General features: G+C 39.4%; 1 protein-coding gene across 3 annotated transcripts in view; it reads right to left on the bottom strand.

Annotated features, from left to right (window-relative positions):
• The window catches only part of KPNB1 (karyopherin subunit beta 1), a 178,010-nt gene that overhangs the window by 142,305 nt on the left and 21,967 nt on the right, over positions 1–13,738 (bottom strand). For all 3 annotated transcript variants that reach the window (XR_011600455.1, XM_070944451.1, XM_070944450.1), the window contains exons 6-8: positions 5,433–5,492; positions 4,704–4,793; positions 4,482–4,592 (exon numbers count right to left, since the gene is read on the bottom strand). Coding sequence is in view for 2 of the 3 variants with exons in the window: in XM_070944451.1 (XP_070800552.1) it covers positions 4,482–4,592; positions 4,704–4,793; positions 5,433–5,492 (261 nt within the window). In the remaining variant the exon portion in view is untranslated. The remainder of the gene's footprint in view (positions 1–4,481; positions 4,593–4,703; positions 4,794–5,432; positions 5,493–13,738) is intronic.

Here is a 13,738-nt window from a genome sequence, read left to right as displayed (position 1 = left end):
TTCTAGTGTCAGTCTATCCATTTCGGCACATTCTGTTATCTTTGAGATTAGTTTGTCTTTGGTTGGGAGTTGATCTGATTTCCAGTTTTGCGCAAACAGTAGTCGTGCTGCTGTCAAAATATGTATGATGAGGTATTTTGTCTCTTTGTTGTGTTGTGTTGTTATCATTCCAAATAGAAAAAATTCTGGAGTGTTTTCTACTTGTTGGTTTATTATTTCTTCAATGATTTTCTTTGTGTCCTTCCAGTATTGTTGGGCCTTTGTACATTTCCACCAGGCATGGTAGTATGTCCCCTTTTTTATTTTTAATTTTTTATTTTCGAGTAATTTTTTCTGTTGTTTTTTTATGTGTACCTCTTGTAAGGTGATTATATCTGCTCCTAATTTTTGCAGTTTAGTGAATATCTGATGTCTTTTGCTTGGTGAATTTAGTCCATTTATATTTATTGAGATGAGTTTTAGTTCTTCTTCCATTCCTGGTGTTGTTTATTTGTCTGTTATTTTGAGTTTTGATGTGTTTCTTGTGACTCTTTGTGTAATCCCCGTCATTTCCTCCTTCCCCAGCTTTCCCTTCTTCCGTTCCTTGTCCTCCTTATTTATTGGTTGCTCTTCTTGGTCACTGGGGTTTGAATCTTCTCTGCCTCCTCTGCTCTCCTGTTCTCCTTCATATCCTAAATGTTGGTCTGCGAAGTCCTGGGCTTTTTCTATGGTGTCGATTCGAAATTTTCTTCCTTCCCAAGAAACGAGTACTCCTTCTGGTATAAGCCATCTAAATTTAATCTTGAGTTTATTCAACTGTCGGGTTAAGAAGTTATATTCTCTTCTCCTATCCCTGGCCCTTCTCGGTACTTGTTTTAGCGTCAGAACTTCCCTCCCTTTATACATGACTGTCTCCTCTCTCATCTTTCGGTATATTTCTTCTTTCATTGTTTTTTTTGTAAATCTGATGTGTACTTCTTTAGGGAGTTTGTTTCTTCTGGCATAGTTTGTGAAGGCCCTGTAAATTTCGTCAATACCACCTCTTATTTCATCTTTATCCTTATGTGTCGCCTCTGCCAAGATTCCAACCATAATTTCACCCAAGTCTTCCTCTCTCTGTTCTTCTATATTTTGAAATCTTAAGTAGAAAGATGCCTTTTCCATTTCGAGAAATGTCAGTGCATCTTCTGTGTCTCGACTTCTTGTTGCTTGTTGGTTCTCCATCTGTTCCAACCTGGTAGCTGTGGCTTCCGCCTTCTCCTCAACTTTATGGATTCTCTGTTCGTTTTCGGTTATATTTTGTTGAATTTTCTCTATTTTTTCATCTATATTTCTAATCTCATCTTTAATTTCCCCTACATCCAATCGCATTTGTTCATGGTTCTTTTTCGTTTCATCATGATTCAGGGTCATCTTATCTTCCATCCTTTTCATTCCCTCCTGAATCATTGCAAGGGCAGCTTGGATGTTTTGAATACCTATGTTGGTCTTTTCTTTATCTGTTGTTTCCCCTGTCTTCTGTTGGACCGGGGAAGCCACCAATAGTGTTTGGGTTGGGGGTATTTTCTTGGTTGATTTAATAGTAGTTGGTATGTTTGAGGTTGCCATATCTATTTTGCTTATTATTTTTGCCCACAATTTCATAAAATTCTCACGTCTAAAGTTTATAACCTGGATGCAGGATTATTTTTACAAGATTTTTTCAGAGTATTTCTGATTAGTAATACAATATTGGGAAAGCAGCAAAAAGGAAGGCGGGGGGGGGGGGAAGCAAGAGAAGGGGGAAACAACGGGGAAAAAGTAAACTTCTAACAATTCATTGATTACCTTATTCTTCAATTACTTACAAAATAAAATATATTTTATTATAATAGTTCTAAAATAGTATCAATATCAATTTAATTATTATAATTCTATCTAAATATCTAATTATTTAAAGTCATTTACTGTATATGAATAAATTGATTAAATATAATTAAAGATAATATGCTATAATTGTTTAATTAATTTCAAATAGACAAATTAGACAAGCTACTTCAGAGAAAACTAATAAGTTATTAAAGGTTATTTTCCGAGTCTAATATCTTATGATATATAATAGAATAGACTTAAATCAAGCTAAGCATATATATATTGTCCATTGATTATAGTCTCTTATCTTTCTTAGTGTTATGTAAACTTATCTTTCTTCCAACCAAATACGGTTCCAAAGGTCTGAGTCACCCTATTCACTTTAATTATTCCACAATCCAATTTAATCTGTAGTCCTCTGTATTCCTGTTGTTAGAGTCCAATCCCAAGAGTGTAATGTTATATCCTCTATTTAAGTCCTTATCATCTGGTTCATCAGGTATTAGTCAATATTTAAATTATTCAATCCAAACAGTTCAGTCTCTAGTAGTCAAATAATCAAAGTCCCTCACACTTTGTATCAGTTTTGTGTCCTAATCTTCGCAAGAAATATTACTAAAAGATAGTTTGTATAAATCCACTCCAACAAGTTTTACCGAGGTTTGTCCCAACTCTCCGCACTCTCCCACAAACTTTTCCTTCTTCGAATTATCTAATTCAATCCACTCTGGCCACTCCACATCAGTAAAGTCCAATACGATTAATTTATAAATCCACTCTGGCCACTCCACATCGGTAAAATCAATTTGTAGAGATCCGTCCAGGTTCCTCTCCTCTCCTTCGATCTCCGGCGCTCCACACTGCACACGCTCTCTCCGCTCGCTCCAATGCTGCGCGTTCTGTTCTTATTTGTCCAACTCTCTCCGCTCAATCCAGTCCACACTCATAAAGTCCAATAATAGTATCAAAATCTTTTAAAATTATTCACTATTCTCGTCGCAGTGCTCATAGAGATTTCCGTTCTTCCGCTCTCACTGTACACTCAGCTGTTCAGATTTTTGCGCTGTCACTTTACTTTCAAAATGGCTCCGTTCCGATCTATCTTCCGTCGCCGCTTATCCTCTTTCTTTTTTCGGGTTTCTCTTCCACCAGCGCTGCTTCTTATTGTCAGGTAGTTTTTTGGGTTTTTCTAGATAATAGTCTTCTGTTGATGACCTCTTATAGTTTTCGATCTTCGCTTCCCTCTTATACAGTTATCAGCGCCTCTGGCCAGTCCCGTAAGGCTGGTTTTTCCTCACACTGGATTAAGGGCTTAATCTTGTACCTTCAGAGAAGTTGCGATCTCCTCTGAGGTCCTAAGATGTTCCCCTTTAAACTATTGATCACTACGAGATCAATAGCGCCTATTTCGGCTCCAGATGCGGGATTGTTAGGAACTCAGGAGCGGAGATCGCCCCTTTCGTCCCTAACGCGCTGAGATCGCCGCCGGAAGTCCACTACCTGAGACTTCTCAGGAAACTGAATGAAAAGCTGCTGGTGACCTTCTACCGCTGCGCCATAGAGAGTATTTTAACTTACTGTACCTGTGTATGGTTTGCCAATTGCACAGTGGCAGATAGGACAGCGCTCCAGAGGGTTAACGTCATTGCCCAGAGGATCACTGGTTGCCCTCTCCCTTCTTTGGAAGAGCTTTATAGCTCCCACTGCCTTAAGAAAGTTCAAAACATTCTTAAAGATCCATCTCATCCTTTTTTTTTTTAACTATTACCATCTGGCAGATGATACAGGATAATAAAATTATTGCAATATTAATGCAATATCGGGGTTTTCAATTCAATTGTATAGAATGTGAAGAATGTGTGTTTGTTTTATTTTTATAGTTATAATGTACACTGAAGATGGCATTTAATTTCGTTGTACAAGGTGCAATGACAATAAAGTAAACTAAACTAAACTAAATTTTGCATGAAAATGAAGTTGAAAGTCAGTTAAATGCAGTAAGCAAGCTACACGATTGAAATAAAGCATACATGAGAATATATGGAATGCTTAGTGAATAGCTCAAACTTAGGGAGTAAGACGAGAATGTGTCATGTCCCTTAGTTGTTCAATGTATTTATGGACACATATAAAAGGAATACCTACAATATTAAAAAAAATGTGTGCGCTTGGGGAGGAGAATACAAGCATGCACGTTTATAAGCAGGCAATGCTATCTGCTAGCTTGAAACCTAAATGATATTTACTGAACCCTACATGGAGTACAGATTTAAAAAGTAGTCTATCTAGGAAACGGATTGAGAACTTTTAAGATCTGCAAATGCTGGTAGAAAGAGAGCAGCTAGTATGTGGACTGTTGCAAGGAGTGTTTGTCAAAAAACATGAAAGTAGCATTTGAGCACATCAGGAGAAACAAAAGTTAAATGCAGCAGAAAAAGTATTACAATACTTATATAGGTGAAAATCTACCTAGAATCCTTCAAATGTACAGTGCAAAAAAATTCTCATAGTTAGTAACCTTGAGTTATAGATGTATGCATCACTTTAGTCAGTGTGGTGCATGTCTCATCATAGACTAAAGATTGCTGTAAGCCTGAACTGCCATAATTAGTGGATTCAGAAAATGTAGTATTGGCAACTCTTTAACTCACCTCTGAAGCTTCTATAGCCAGGTCCATTTCTTCATCACAGACACTTGACCAGAACTCTATACCTTGCAGCGCCACTTCATCAATATCACTTTTCATGGCTTCAATTGTGATCTTTAGAAAAACAAAAGCAGTGTTAAACCAGTGTTTTCTGCTCCACCAAGACAATACACTAATTTAAAGCACATAATTATCCAATCTCAAATCCCACTTGTGAGTACTCACAGCAAAAAGTGCAGGACCCATATAAGTTTCCATGTATTGGTAATAAAGGGACATAATCTTCACCAAGTTCTGTAAGGCAGCTACTCGCACCTAAATATAAGAGCAAAGGAACAACAGCACAGTAGGCAAAAAAGAAAACATTAATGGCTTATCTACCACATAAACCTAGTATTCAAGTTACTTTGACAAAATATTTTAAGAGTTTGTTTCTAATTCTAAAGTTGAAAAGATAATAGAAAGACATGTAAAGCATTGAACTCATCAAATATCAGAAAAATAACCCTCCTATACCATTTCTGACATTATAGCAACAGGAGACCTATCCACTATTACCTATAAAAAGCAACTGTTATGGCCAAGATCTTTCTTGCTTCACTCCTCCCTGATCATGCCAATCCTTTTCATTCTACCAAAGACCTCAAAACCCTTGCCCTCTATGTAATTTTGTAATGTATATAATTAATCTTTTGTCACTCTGATTGAAACCAAGCTAAAGACGCAAAATGAATCTCCTCACTTTTATAACTGGAACCTGTGTCATTCCCTGCCATCTTTTTCTTATGTTGTATTTTAATCTCTTTTGGGACAGATATCTAATTTTGTTTTTGTTTCCATGAAGTACTGAATATATTGATAGCACGGTATAAAATATTAGTAAAAAATCAGTTAAAAGCTTGTCATATTTTTTGTAAACAGCCTTATACTTTCCATACAGGCTTTCGGGCTTACCCTAGTATCAGGACACTGTGTCGCTTCACAGACTACTTGCATGATAAAGTGCCTTTCAGACTGGAATTTTTGGATGAAAAGAAAAATTCAGAATTAGGTCCAAAAATTATAAAGTACACTTCAAATTAAAACACTTTTTTTTTTACTCCTAACAATTATACAGATAGAGCTTCTCCATGACTCATATTAAATACACAACTTTTATTTTACAAAGCAAGCCCAATGTAAAAGACATTGCAAGGAACTGCAACCCATTGCTCCATGGCAAATTGCTTCAATTCATTAACATTTAAAAGGTTTCTAGGACAAACTTGTTTTATGCTCTGCCACATTTCTAGGGCGATTCTGACACAGCTACACATAGTCCTTATGACTGTAATTGAGCCCTGAATTATGGTCATCTCTCATGCCAGTCATTAAGTGGGCCATCATGTGACCAACCCATTTTTGACATTTTTGGTCATTAAGGAAACAGATTGTCCACAATGGGAGTTTTTTGCCCGAAACCAGAAATGGTGGTTTCTGACAAAAGACATTATAAATTGCAATCACATGACTGTAAGATGCTGCAAATGGTCATAAATGTCAGAACTTTGAATCCGGGTCATAAGTGCCTTGGGGGGGGGGGGGGGTCTGTTGTAATTTTGAACGGTTGCTAAACTGAACCGAACTGTCATAAATCAAGGACTACCTGTATTCCAAAATAATCAATTTATTTTTCTTCATCAATTCTCTTGTAGACTTGCTTGTATGTTCAGGATCACTATTTTACTGCATCATCCATGTGTACTTCAGATTTAGCTGATGGACAATCTGATATTCTTCTGTAGAATTCATACTTTTTAGCTTCCCCCCAATATGCGTATAAAACATAAAAGCTCCACATTTTATGACTTCCCTCCAAGCGCTTGCTGGCAATTTTAAGACAGGCTTCAATAATCTTCTTGGTAAACAGTGGCTTCCACCTTGCTAGATTTCCATGAATTCTGTTCTTACCCATCTGCCTAGTCACCTTATAGGGGATATGGGTGGTATAAATTTTTTAATAAAAAATAGTTAAGAGTTATCAACACCAGCTTTAGTCAAGCTAAGAGGTCTGCAGATCCCAAGGTTTTGTTTTGGGCTTCTTTGTGAATTGCTGCTCATGGGCAATTCTGACTGGATGGCTTTTGGGAAGATTCACTATTATTCCAAATATTAATTTCAAGATGAAGGTTTCTGAAGCCCCAGTTTCAGAAATCATATTATAACATTTTACAGATTAAACAGATCAAATGATTTTTTAACTGACGCCATCAGACATTCTTCTGAGCAAGGCATGTGCCAGTAGGATCTGTGTGCTGAAAGTTTCTGTGATGAAAAAAGCCAATATTTTTGAGAAAAATATGATTGTAGGGCTTCCCCAAATGTTCAAAATCTGGCCCTATTTATCCCTTTAACTGTAATAAATTAGACAGGGAAGCAAATCTCAGATAGGATTAATTTCTTTATGGAATAAGTTAAACACATACTGCACTTGAGTTTTATTTGTTCATTCAGAATCCTTTATAAATTAGTGAAGCTCTGGTAAGAGTATCTACAGACAGATGCTTTAAGACCAAAAGGCCAAGTCAGGTTTACAGGTAGTCCTCAATTTGCAACCGTAACAGAGCCTGGAATATCTGACATAAATCATGATGATCATAAATTGAGGTGCCCACATGACCAGTCCTGATTTTCTGACTTTTTTTGGTGGCAGTTGTTAAGCGAACACTGTGGTTAAGTGACTCCATTTATTCCTATGTGCACTTTTTGGCAAAAAACACCATAAATTGTGTCATGTGACCGTGGAATACTGCCACTGGCTGTAAAGGTGAGCTAGTTGCCATGCACCTGAAATATGGTCATGTGACCACAGGGGTGTGTGCAGCTGTTGGAACTCCAGAACTGGGTCACAAGTAGCTTTTGGGAAGTCTGTCAAAACTTCAAATGGTCACTAAGGGAGCTGTCATTAAGCAAGGGCTTAATGCAGAAATTACATATACCGTATTTTTCGGAGTATAAGACGCTCCGGACTAGAAGACGCACCTACCTTTTTTGGGGAGGAAAACAAGAAAAAAAATCTGCCTCTGCCTCCCAGCAATTTGCCTCCTTGCAGCAAACAGCAGGCTTTAGTTTCATTTTCAGCACAGCCTGATTAGCACAAAAAAAAAATCTGCCTCCCAGCAATTTGCCTCCTTGCAGCAAAAAGCAGAGGCCCATGTGGCAATAGGCAATGGCAATCCCTGCAGCCTGAAACAGCCGAGGGTCAGGAGGCCGATCTAACCGACAATCAGCTGCTTGTGCTAATCAGGCTGTGCTGAAGCTGAAACGGGCTGTTTGCTGCAAGGAGGTAAATTGCTGGGAGGCAGAGGCCAAAAGGTGGGGGCCAGTGGGTGGGTGGGTCTACATTCGGTGTATAAGACGCACCCAAATTTTCACTCTCTTTTAGGGGGGGGGGGGAAGTGTGTCTTATACTCCAAAAAATACAGTACTTAGAATCCCTGCATCTTTACCATTTTGATGAAAGAAAAAAAATCAGAGGAAAGCAGAATTAAAGAAACAGAGAGAAGACTTTTGGTTATTATCCCTATTCCTAATGCCATTAGTCATCAGTAGGACAAAAGATGCAAAGAACTGACGATACTGGAGCTGTATCTCCCAACAGAGCAAATAGTGACCAAAACGTTCTCAGCCTGAATCTATATGTAACTAATTGTTCCTTGCCTTTTCTTCCCCTTAATAGCATCTAGTCAGTGGCAGTTGAGATGGGACTTTGTCTTATTTATTTTCTAGTGCATCATTCCTGATTTCTTAGTGGTACTACCTCTGTCAGCAGCACCTTTGTTCTTTACACCCTCAAACATAAAGAGGATTCGGATTAGTACATTATTATCACATGATAGTGTCATATCAGATAAGCTTCCATCAGTCTTTAATTTACTTTCTATACAGCAGGTTAAAGTAATGTATTTGTAATATAATTTGGTCTGTTGCGTTTTCTTTTTCAGGTTTACTAAATGCAAAATTATGCACTATGCATGGGCATTAAGCAAACATTTATCATGCTATGTTGCTAAGTATTCACTGTGTAATTACTGTACATGTATTAAAAAGCCTCTAACCAATAGTCAAAGAAGTATTTTTGCAATTATGCTGTTGATGGCAGCCTTGAAATAAAGCCATTGCATGTTTTGTTCATACAGGCACATCAGGTTCTGGCTACAAAAAATGTGCTTAACTGTTTCATCCTATGATGAAAAACAAAGGAGCAAAAAACTTAACAGATATCAAGTTTTGTTCCCTATAGCAGAAAATGGAACATTTCATTAAATAGGAATGTGCACAAACTTATGGTTTGTTTCAAACCAAAAGCAAATATTTTAGTTGTTCTGGATTTTGAGGAAACAAAATCTGAAGAAATTCCAGAGTGTATTTATGGGGTGAGTAGGGTAAGGCTGATGAGCACTGCTCTCTCTTCCCTCTTCCTCCACACTGTTGATAGGCCTGTCCCAACTTCCCAGCACTTTCCATTCAGTAACCATGCCTATGCCTCAGCGCAGCATATTCCACCATTCCCCACTTCCCCAATTGTTCCAGGACTTATCCCACCTCACCACTTCTGCCTTGAACAATTACATTTTCCATGCTTGGAAGAAATTTCATGTGTCCTAAGAGCACAATTGGCTCCGAGGTAGACAAGAATGAGTTCATTTTGCATGCAAATCTAATTGTTATTCAAATAAGAACAGCTGCAAAAAACAACAACAACAAAAAACCAGACCCAAACTGTAAGGGTTAGCTTAAAAAATCATAGCATAGCCACAAAGAGGGGGTCAACCTATTTTCCAAAGCACCAGAAGGCAGGACAAGAAGCAATGGATGGAAACTTATCAAGGAGAGAAACAACCTGGAACTAAGGAGAAATTTCCTGACAGAACAATTAACCATTGGAACACCTTGCCTTCAGAAGTTGTGGATGCTCAGGATTCACCGGTTGGCATCGCAGCGGGACGGATATGCGATAGCGGAGCTCTGCGGAGATACCTGCTTGCCAGGAGACCCTACGGAGTCAAAGCCACCCTGGAGGGGTAGTGAAGAAAGGAGGGACACTTTGTAGATCACAAGGAAACAGCAATTTCCTCGCTTGATCCAAAGAAACCCTCCTGATCGGCAGCAGAGACGGCCATTTTGGCAAGATCGAAGCTGTGACAACTGGGACAAGAAGATTATGATCTGGAGCAGTTTGTGGACAGAGGATTGGAACTGGGTGAGACAACTTTCAACTTCTATAGTAGAGATTTAAACCCAAATAAAAAAAACTCTTAAAAAAAAGACTCTCTGAAACGCTAACAAAGCGGCAATTTAACACACGGAGAAAGATTATAGACCCAAAACTGAAACAAACTTTGAATGGAAGGAAAAAGGATTTTTTTTTTTTTGTTTTTCCTCGATCTTTTTGACAGTCAGCTGTTCTATCTTTGCTTTGTTTAATGCTGGAACTTAATGCGGGGGTGCCACCTATTGGTAAAAGAAGATATTACATTAGTACACGGTGGGAACAGACCTTGGCAAGTGAGGAATAATTGATAACACAAGAAAAACAAAGAGGAGAAGAAAGGAAATAGTGAAAGGCAAACACCACCTGGAAGCACCGCAGTTGTGAAATGAGTGACACGGTTGTTAAGAATGCTGCAATGGGCATAAATGATGACCGGTCAAAAGTGCGAGGACCGGTCAAAAGTGCAAGGACCGGTCAGAAATCACTTTTTTCAGCCCTCTGGGTAGTCCCTATGTGCATATGGACTACTCAGAGGGCTGAAAAAATTATTTTTAACCGGTCCTTGCACTTTTGATCGATCCTCGCACTTACGACTATCCTCACATTTTGTTTTGCGCCCTATCTTATCATCGTGGTGAAGAGAAGCAGTTGTGAAATGAGTGACATGGTTGTTAAGAATGCTGCAATGGGCATAAATGTGAGGATGGTCATAAGTGTGAGGACCAGTCAAAAGTGCGAGGACCGGTCAGAAATGACTTTTTTCAGCCCTCTGAGTAGTCCCTATGCACATAGCCACGGCCACCCGGTTACATGAGCTAGCCACACCCACCCAGTCACATGACCACTGAGCCATGCCCAGTCACATGACCACCAAGCCACACCCCCAAATAAGCCACGCCCACAGAACTGATTGTTTAAAAATTGAATCCCACCACTGAAGATATGACAAGGAATCATAGGGAGATGATGCAGGATACAGATGTGAGACTAGAAAAACCCCAGCAAATGACAATAAAAGATGAACAAAAAATGCAGAAAATAGAGGAGAAACCAGAAGGAGCTGAGGAAAGTATAGAGGAGATAAATTAAAAAATGATACAAGCAGATATATGGAAGAGATAGTAATAATTCTTAAAACGGAACAGCTAGATTACTCTTAATTTAAGAGTTCAAAATATAGAAGAGAATAAAGAGAAAGATCTCCCCAAAATGATGAAAGAATTATGGAAGGGTGCTCTAGAGATTCAACAGCAAGAGATAGGTGTTGAGGCGGATGAAATACTTAGATTAAATAAGTGTGATGTAAGGAGTTACAACAGGGGTGTCAAACTCAATTTCATTGAGGACCACATCAGGGTTGTGTTTGACCTCGGGGGGCTGAGGTGGACGTGGCCAGGATGGGCATGGCCAGCTTGACGTCACTCATGTCGGGGGCACCTGTGGCGGCCTGAGCACTCTGCCAGCTCCCTTTTCGGCTGCGACGGCCTTCTGCAACCCTCTGCCAGTGAAAACGGAGCTCTGGAGGGCCGCCCGTGGCCCTCATGAGATCCATTTTCACTGCCAGAGGCACTGTGGACCGGTCCTTCACTGTTTCCAGGGTGGCCACGTGGGCCGGATCTAAGCACCCCACGGGCTGAATTCAGCCCCCGGGACTTGAGTTTGACACCCCTGAGTTACAAGATCCCAAGAGAAGTATGAAAGATTTACCAAAAAGTCAATAAGAGTTGAAATTCTAAAAAGGGCAAGAGATGGATATAGAATACTTCTTAATATGATGGGTATTTTATTAAGAGTTAGAAAAAAGAGGTAGAAAGTAGAAATTGGGAAAATAGTATTATGTATACTGATATATAATAGAATACATTATAATTACCATGTATACACAAATGTTAGAAGTTGAAAGATTATGATTATGTATATCTAAATAATATTATTAGTATTGTGTATAAAGTATATCGACTCAGACAATATACTGTTCACTAAGCACTTATGGATGTTAAGGAAAAAACTATAAATAAAATTATGTGTGTGTGTGTGTGTGCGTGTGTATTTCTCTTTAGCCAGGTTCTTCCTACGTAAACCAAGATTTTTATGCAGCCCTAGTTCAGTGAAATCCCAATCCACTAGTTTCTAGGTTTTTTTTCAGCAGCCAGCAAGCTCCCTGCTGCCCATTGGGAGACTAAGGAGACTAAGATAGATCTATTTTGGACTTGTAAGCCCTCATCAGTTAGCCACACCTTCATCCCATGTATCCTCCCTGTAAAGGTACAGTATTTGTTCTTTTCTTTTCGTAGGCCTTTATGTGTATTTCTCTTTAGCTGTACCTTTACAGGGAGGATACATGGGATGAAGGTGTGGCTAACTGATGAGGGCTTATAAGTCCGAAATAGATCTATCTTAGTCTCCTTAGTCTCCCAATGGGCAGCAGGGAGCTTGCTGGCTGCTGAAAAAAAACCTAGAAATTAGTGGATTGGGATTTCACTGAACTAGGGCTGCATAAAAATCTTGGTTTACGTAGGAAGAACCTAGCTAAAGAGAAATACACATAAAGGCCTACGAAAAGGAAAGAAAACAAACTAATTTTATATATATATATATTTGTTTTCTCAGGTTTTCGCGGGTGTTTGTATGTAGGTCTTTGGTTATTCGGGTCTTCTCCCACGTAAAATTGGAAGTGTCTTGGCGACGTTTCGACGAAGTCTCATTCGTCATCTTCAGGCAATTGCTCCTGGAAGCACGAAGCCGAGAACACCAGCCTGAAGATGACGAATGAGACTTCGTCGAAACGTCGCCAAGACACTTCCAATTTTACGTGGGAGAAGACCCGAATAACCAAAGACCTACATATATATATATATATATATATATATCAATAAAAATAAGTTGTGGGTGCTCCATCACTGGAGGTTTTTAAGAAGAGATTGGACAGCCACTTATTTTAAATGGTATAGGGCCATGACGGCGAACCTATGGCACGCGTGCCACAGGTGGCACGTGTAGCCATATTGGTGGGCACGCGAGCTCAGCTCCAGTGGGACTGGAAGTTGGCAAAAGGGCTGTTTTCGGCCTCCAGAGGGACTCCGGGGGTGTGGGGAAGGCTGTTTTCGCCCTCCCCAGAAAGGTTCTGGAGCCTGGGGAGAGCAAGAAACAGGCCTTCCGGTCCCACCGGAAGTTGGCAAACAGGCTGTTTTCAGCCTCCGGAAGGCTTCTGGGGGGGCGGAAGGCTGTTTATGCCCTCCCCAGACTCCTAGAAAGGCTCTGGAGCCTGGGGAGAGAGAAAAATGAGCCCACTGGGCCATCGCGTGCCAGGAGCAGGGGGGTTGCGTGCACATGCACGGGGGCGGGGTGCATAGAATTATGGGTATGGACACGCATGCAACACCCTCCCCCCGCGCCTGGCACGCGATGGCAAAAAGGTTAGCCATCACTGGTATAGGGTCTCCTGCTTGAGCAGGAGGTTGGACTAGAAAACCTCCAAGGTCCCTTCCAACTCTGTTATTCTGTTGTCTAAAAGCTACTTATGGACTGCTAAATAGCATTCAGTATGTGTAACTTTAAAATGGTTTTACAGCACAGTAAATTAAGCCCTTATTGCCAAAGAAGGTATCCACTGTTTATTAGAGTGCCACCCATCTTGCATAAAGGTGATTGTAGAGACAAACACTACAAAGATTACCAGTGTTTCATTAGACTTTAGCACAATCAATATATGAGACCTATAGTAGGGCTTACATTTCGGTATCTTTTTGAAGATAAGCAGACAGAATTTAGAAATGAATGCTTAAAAGCAAGACTTCTAACTTACAAATTAGAAATTGACTGCACTACTTAAATCTCAGTTGTTTTACGAATAACCCAGTCTCCCATAAATGGGAAAATTTTATTTTTATATGCAAAATGTTTGGGTCTTGCTCATTATACATTACATTTAAATACTTTATTTTGAAGGTAGCAATTAATCTAATTAATCTATTAATATTGCTTCCAATTAGAGAAAAAACAAGAT

This window comes from Pituophis catenifer, unplaced genomic scaffold (genome assembly GCF_029215685.1).
Source record: "Pituophis catenifer annectens isolate HBS135680 unplaced genomic scaffold, rPitCat1.0.hap2 SCAF_5, whole genome shotgun sequence".
Taxonomy (NCBI): Eukaryota; Metazoa; Chordata; class Lepidosauria; order Squamata; family Colubridae; genus Pituophis; species Pituophis catenifer.
This window is presented reverse-complemented; position numbering and strand designations above follow the sequence as displayed.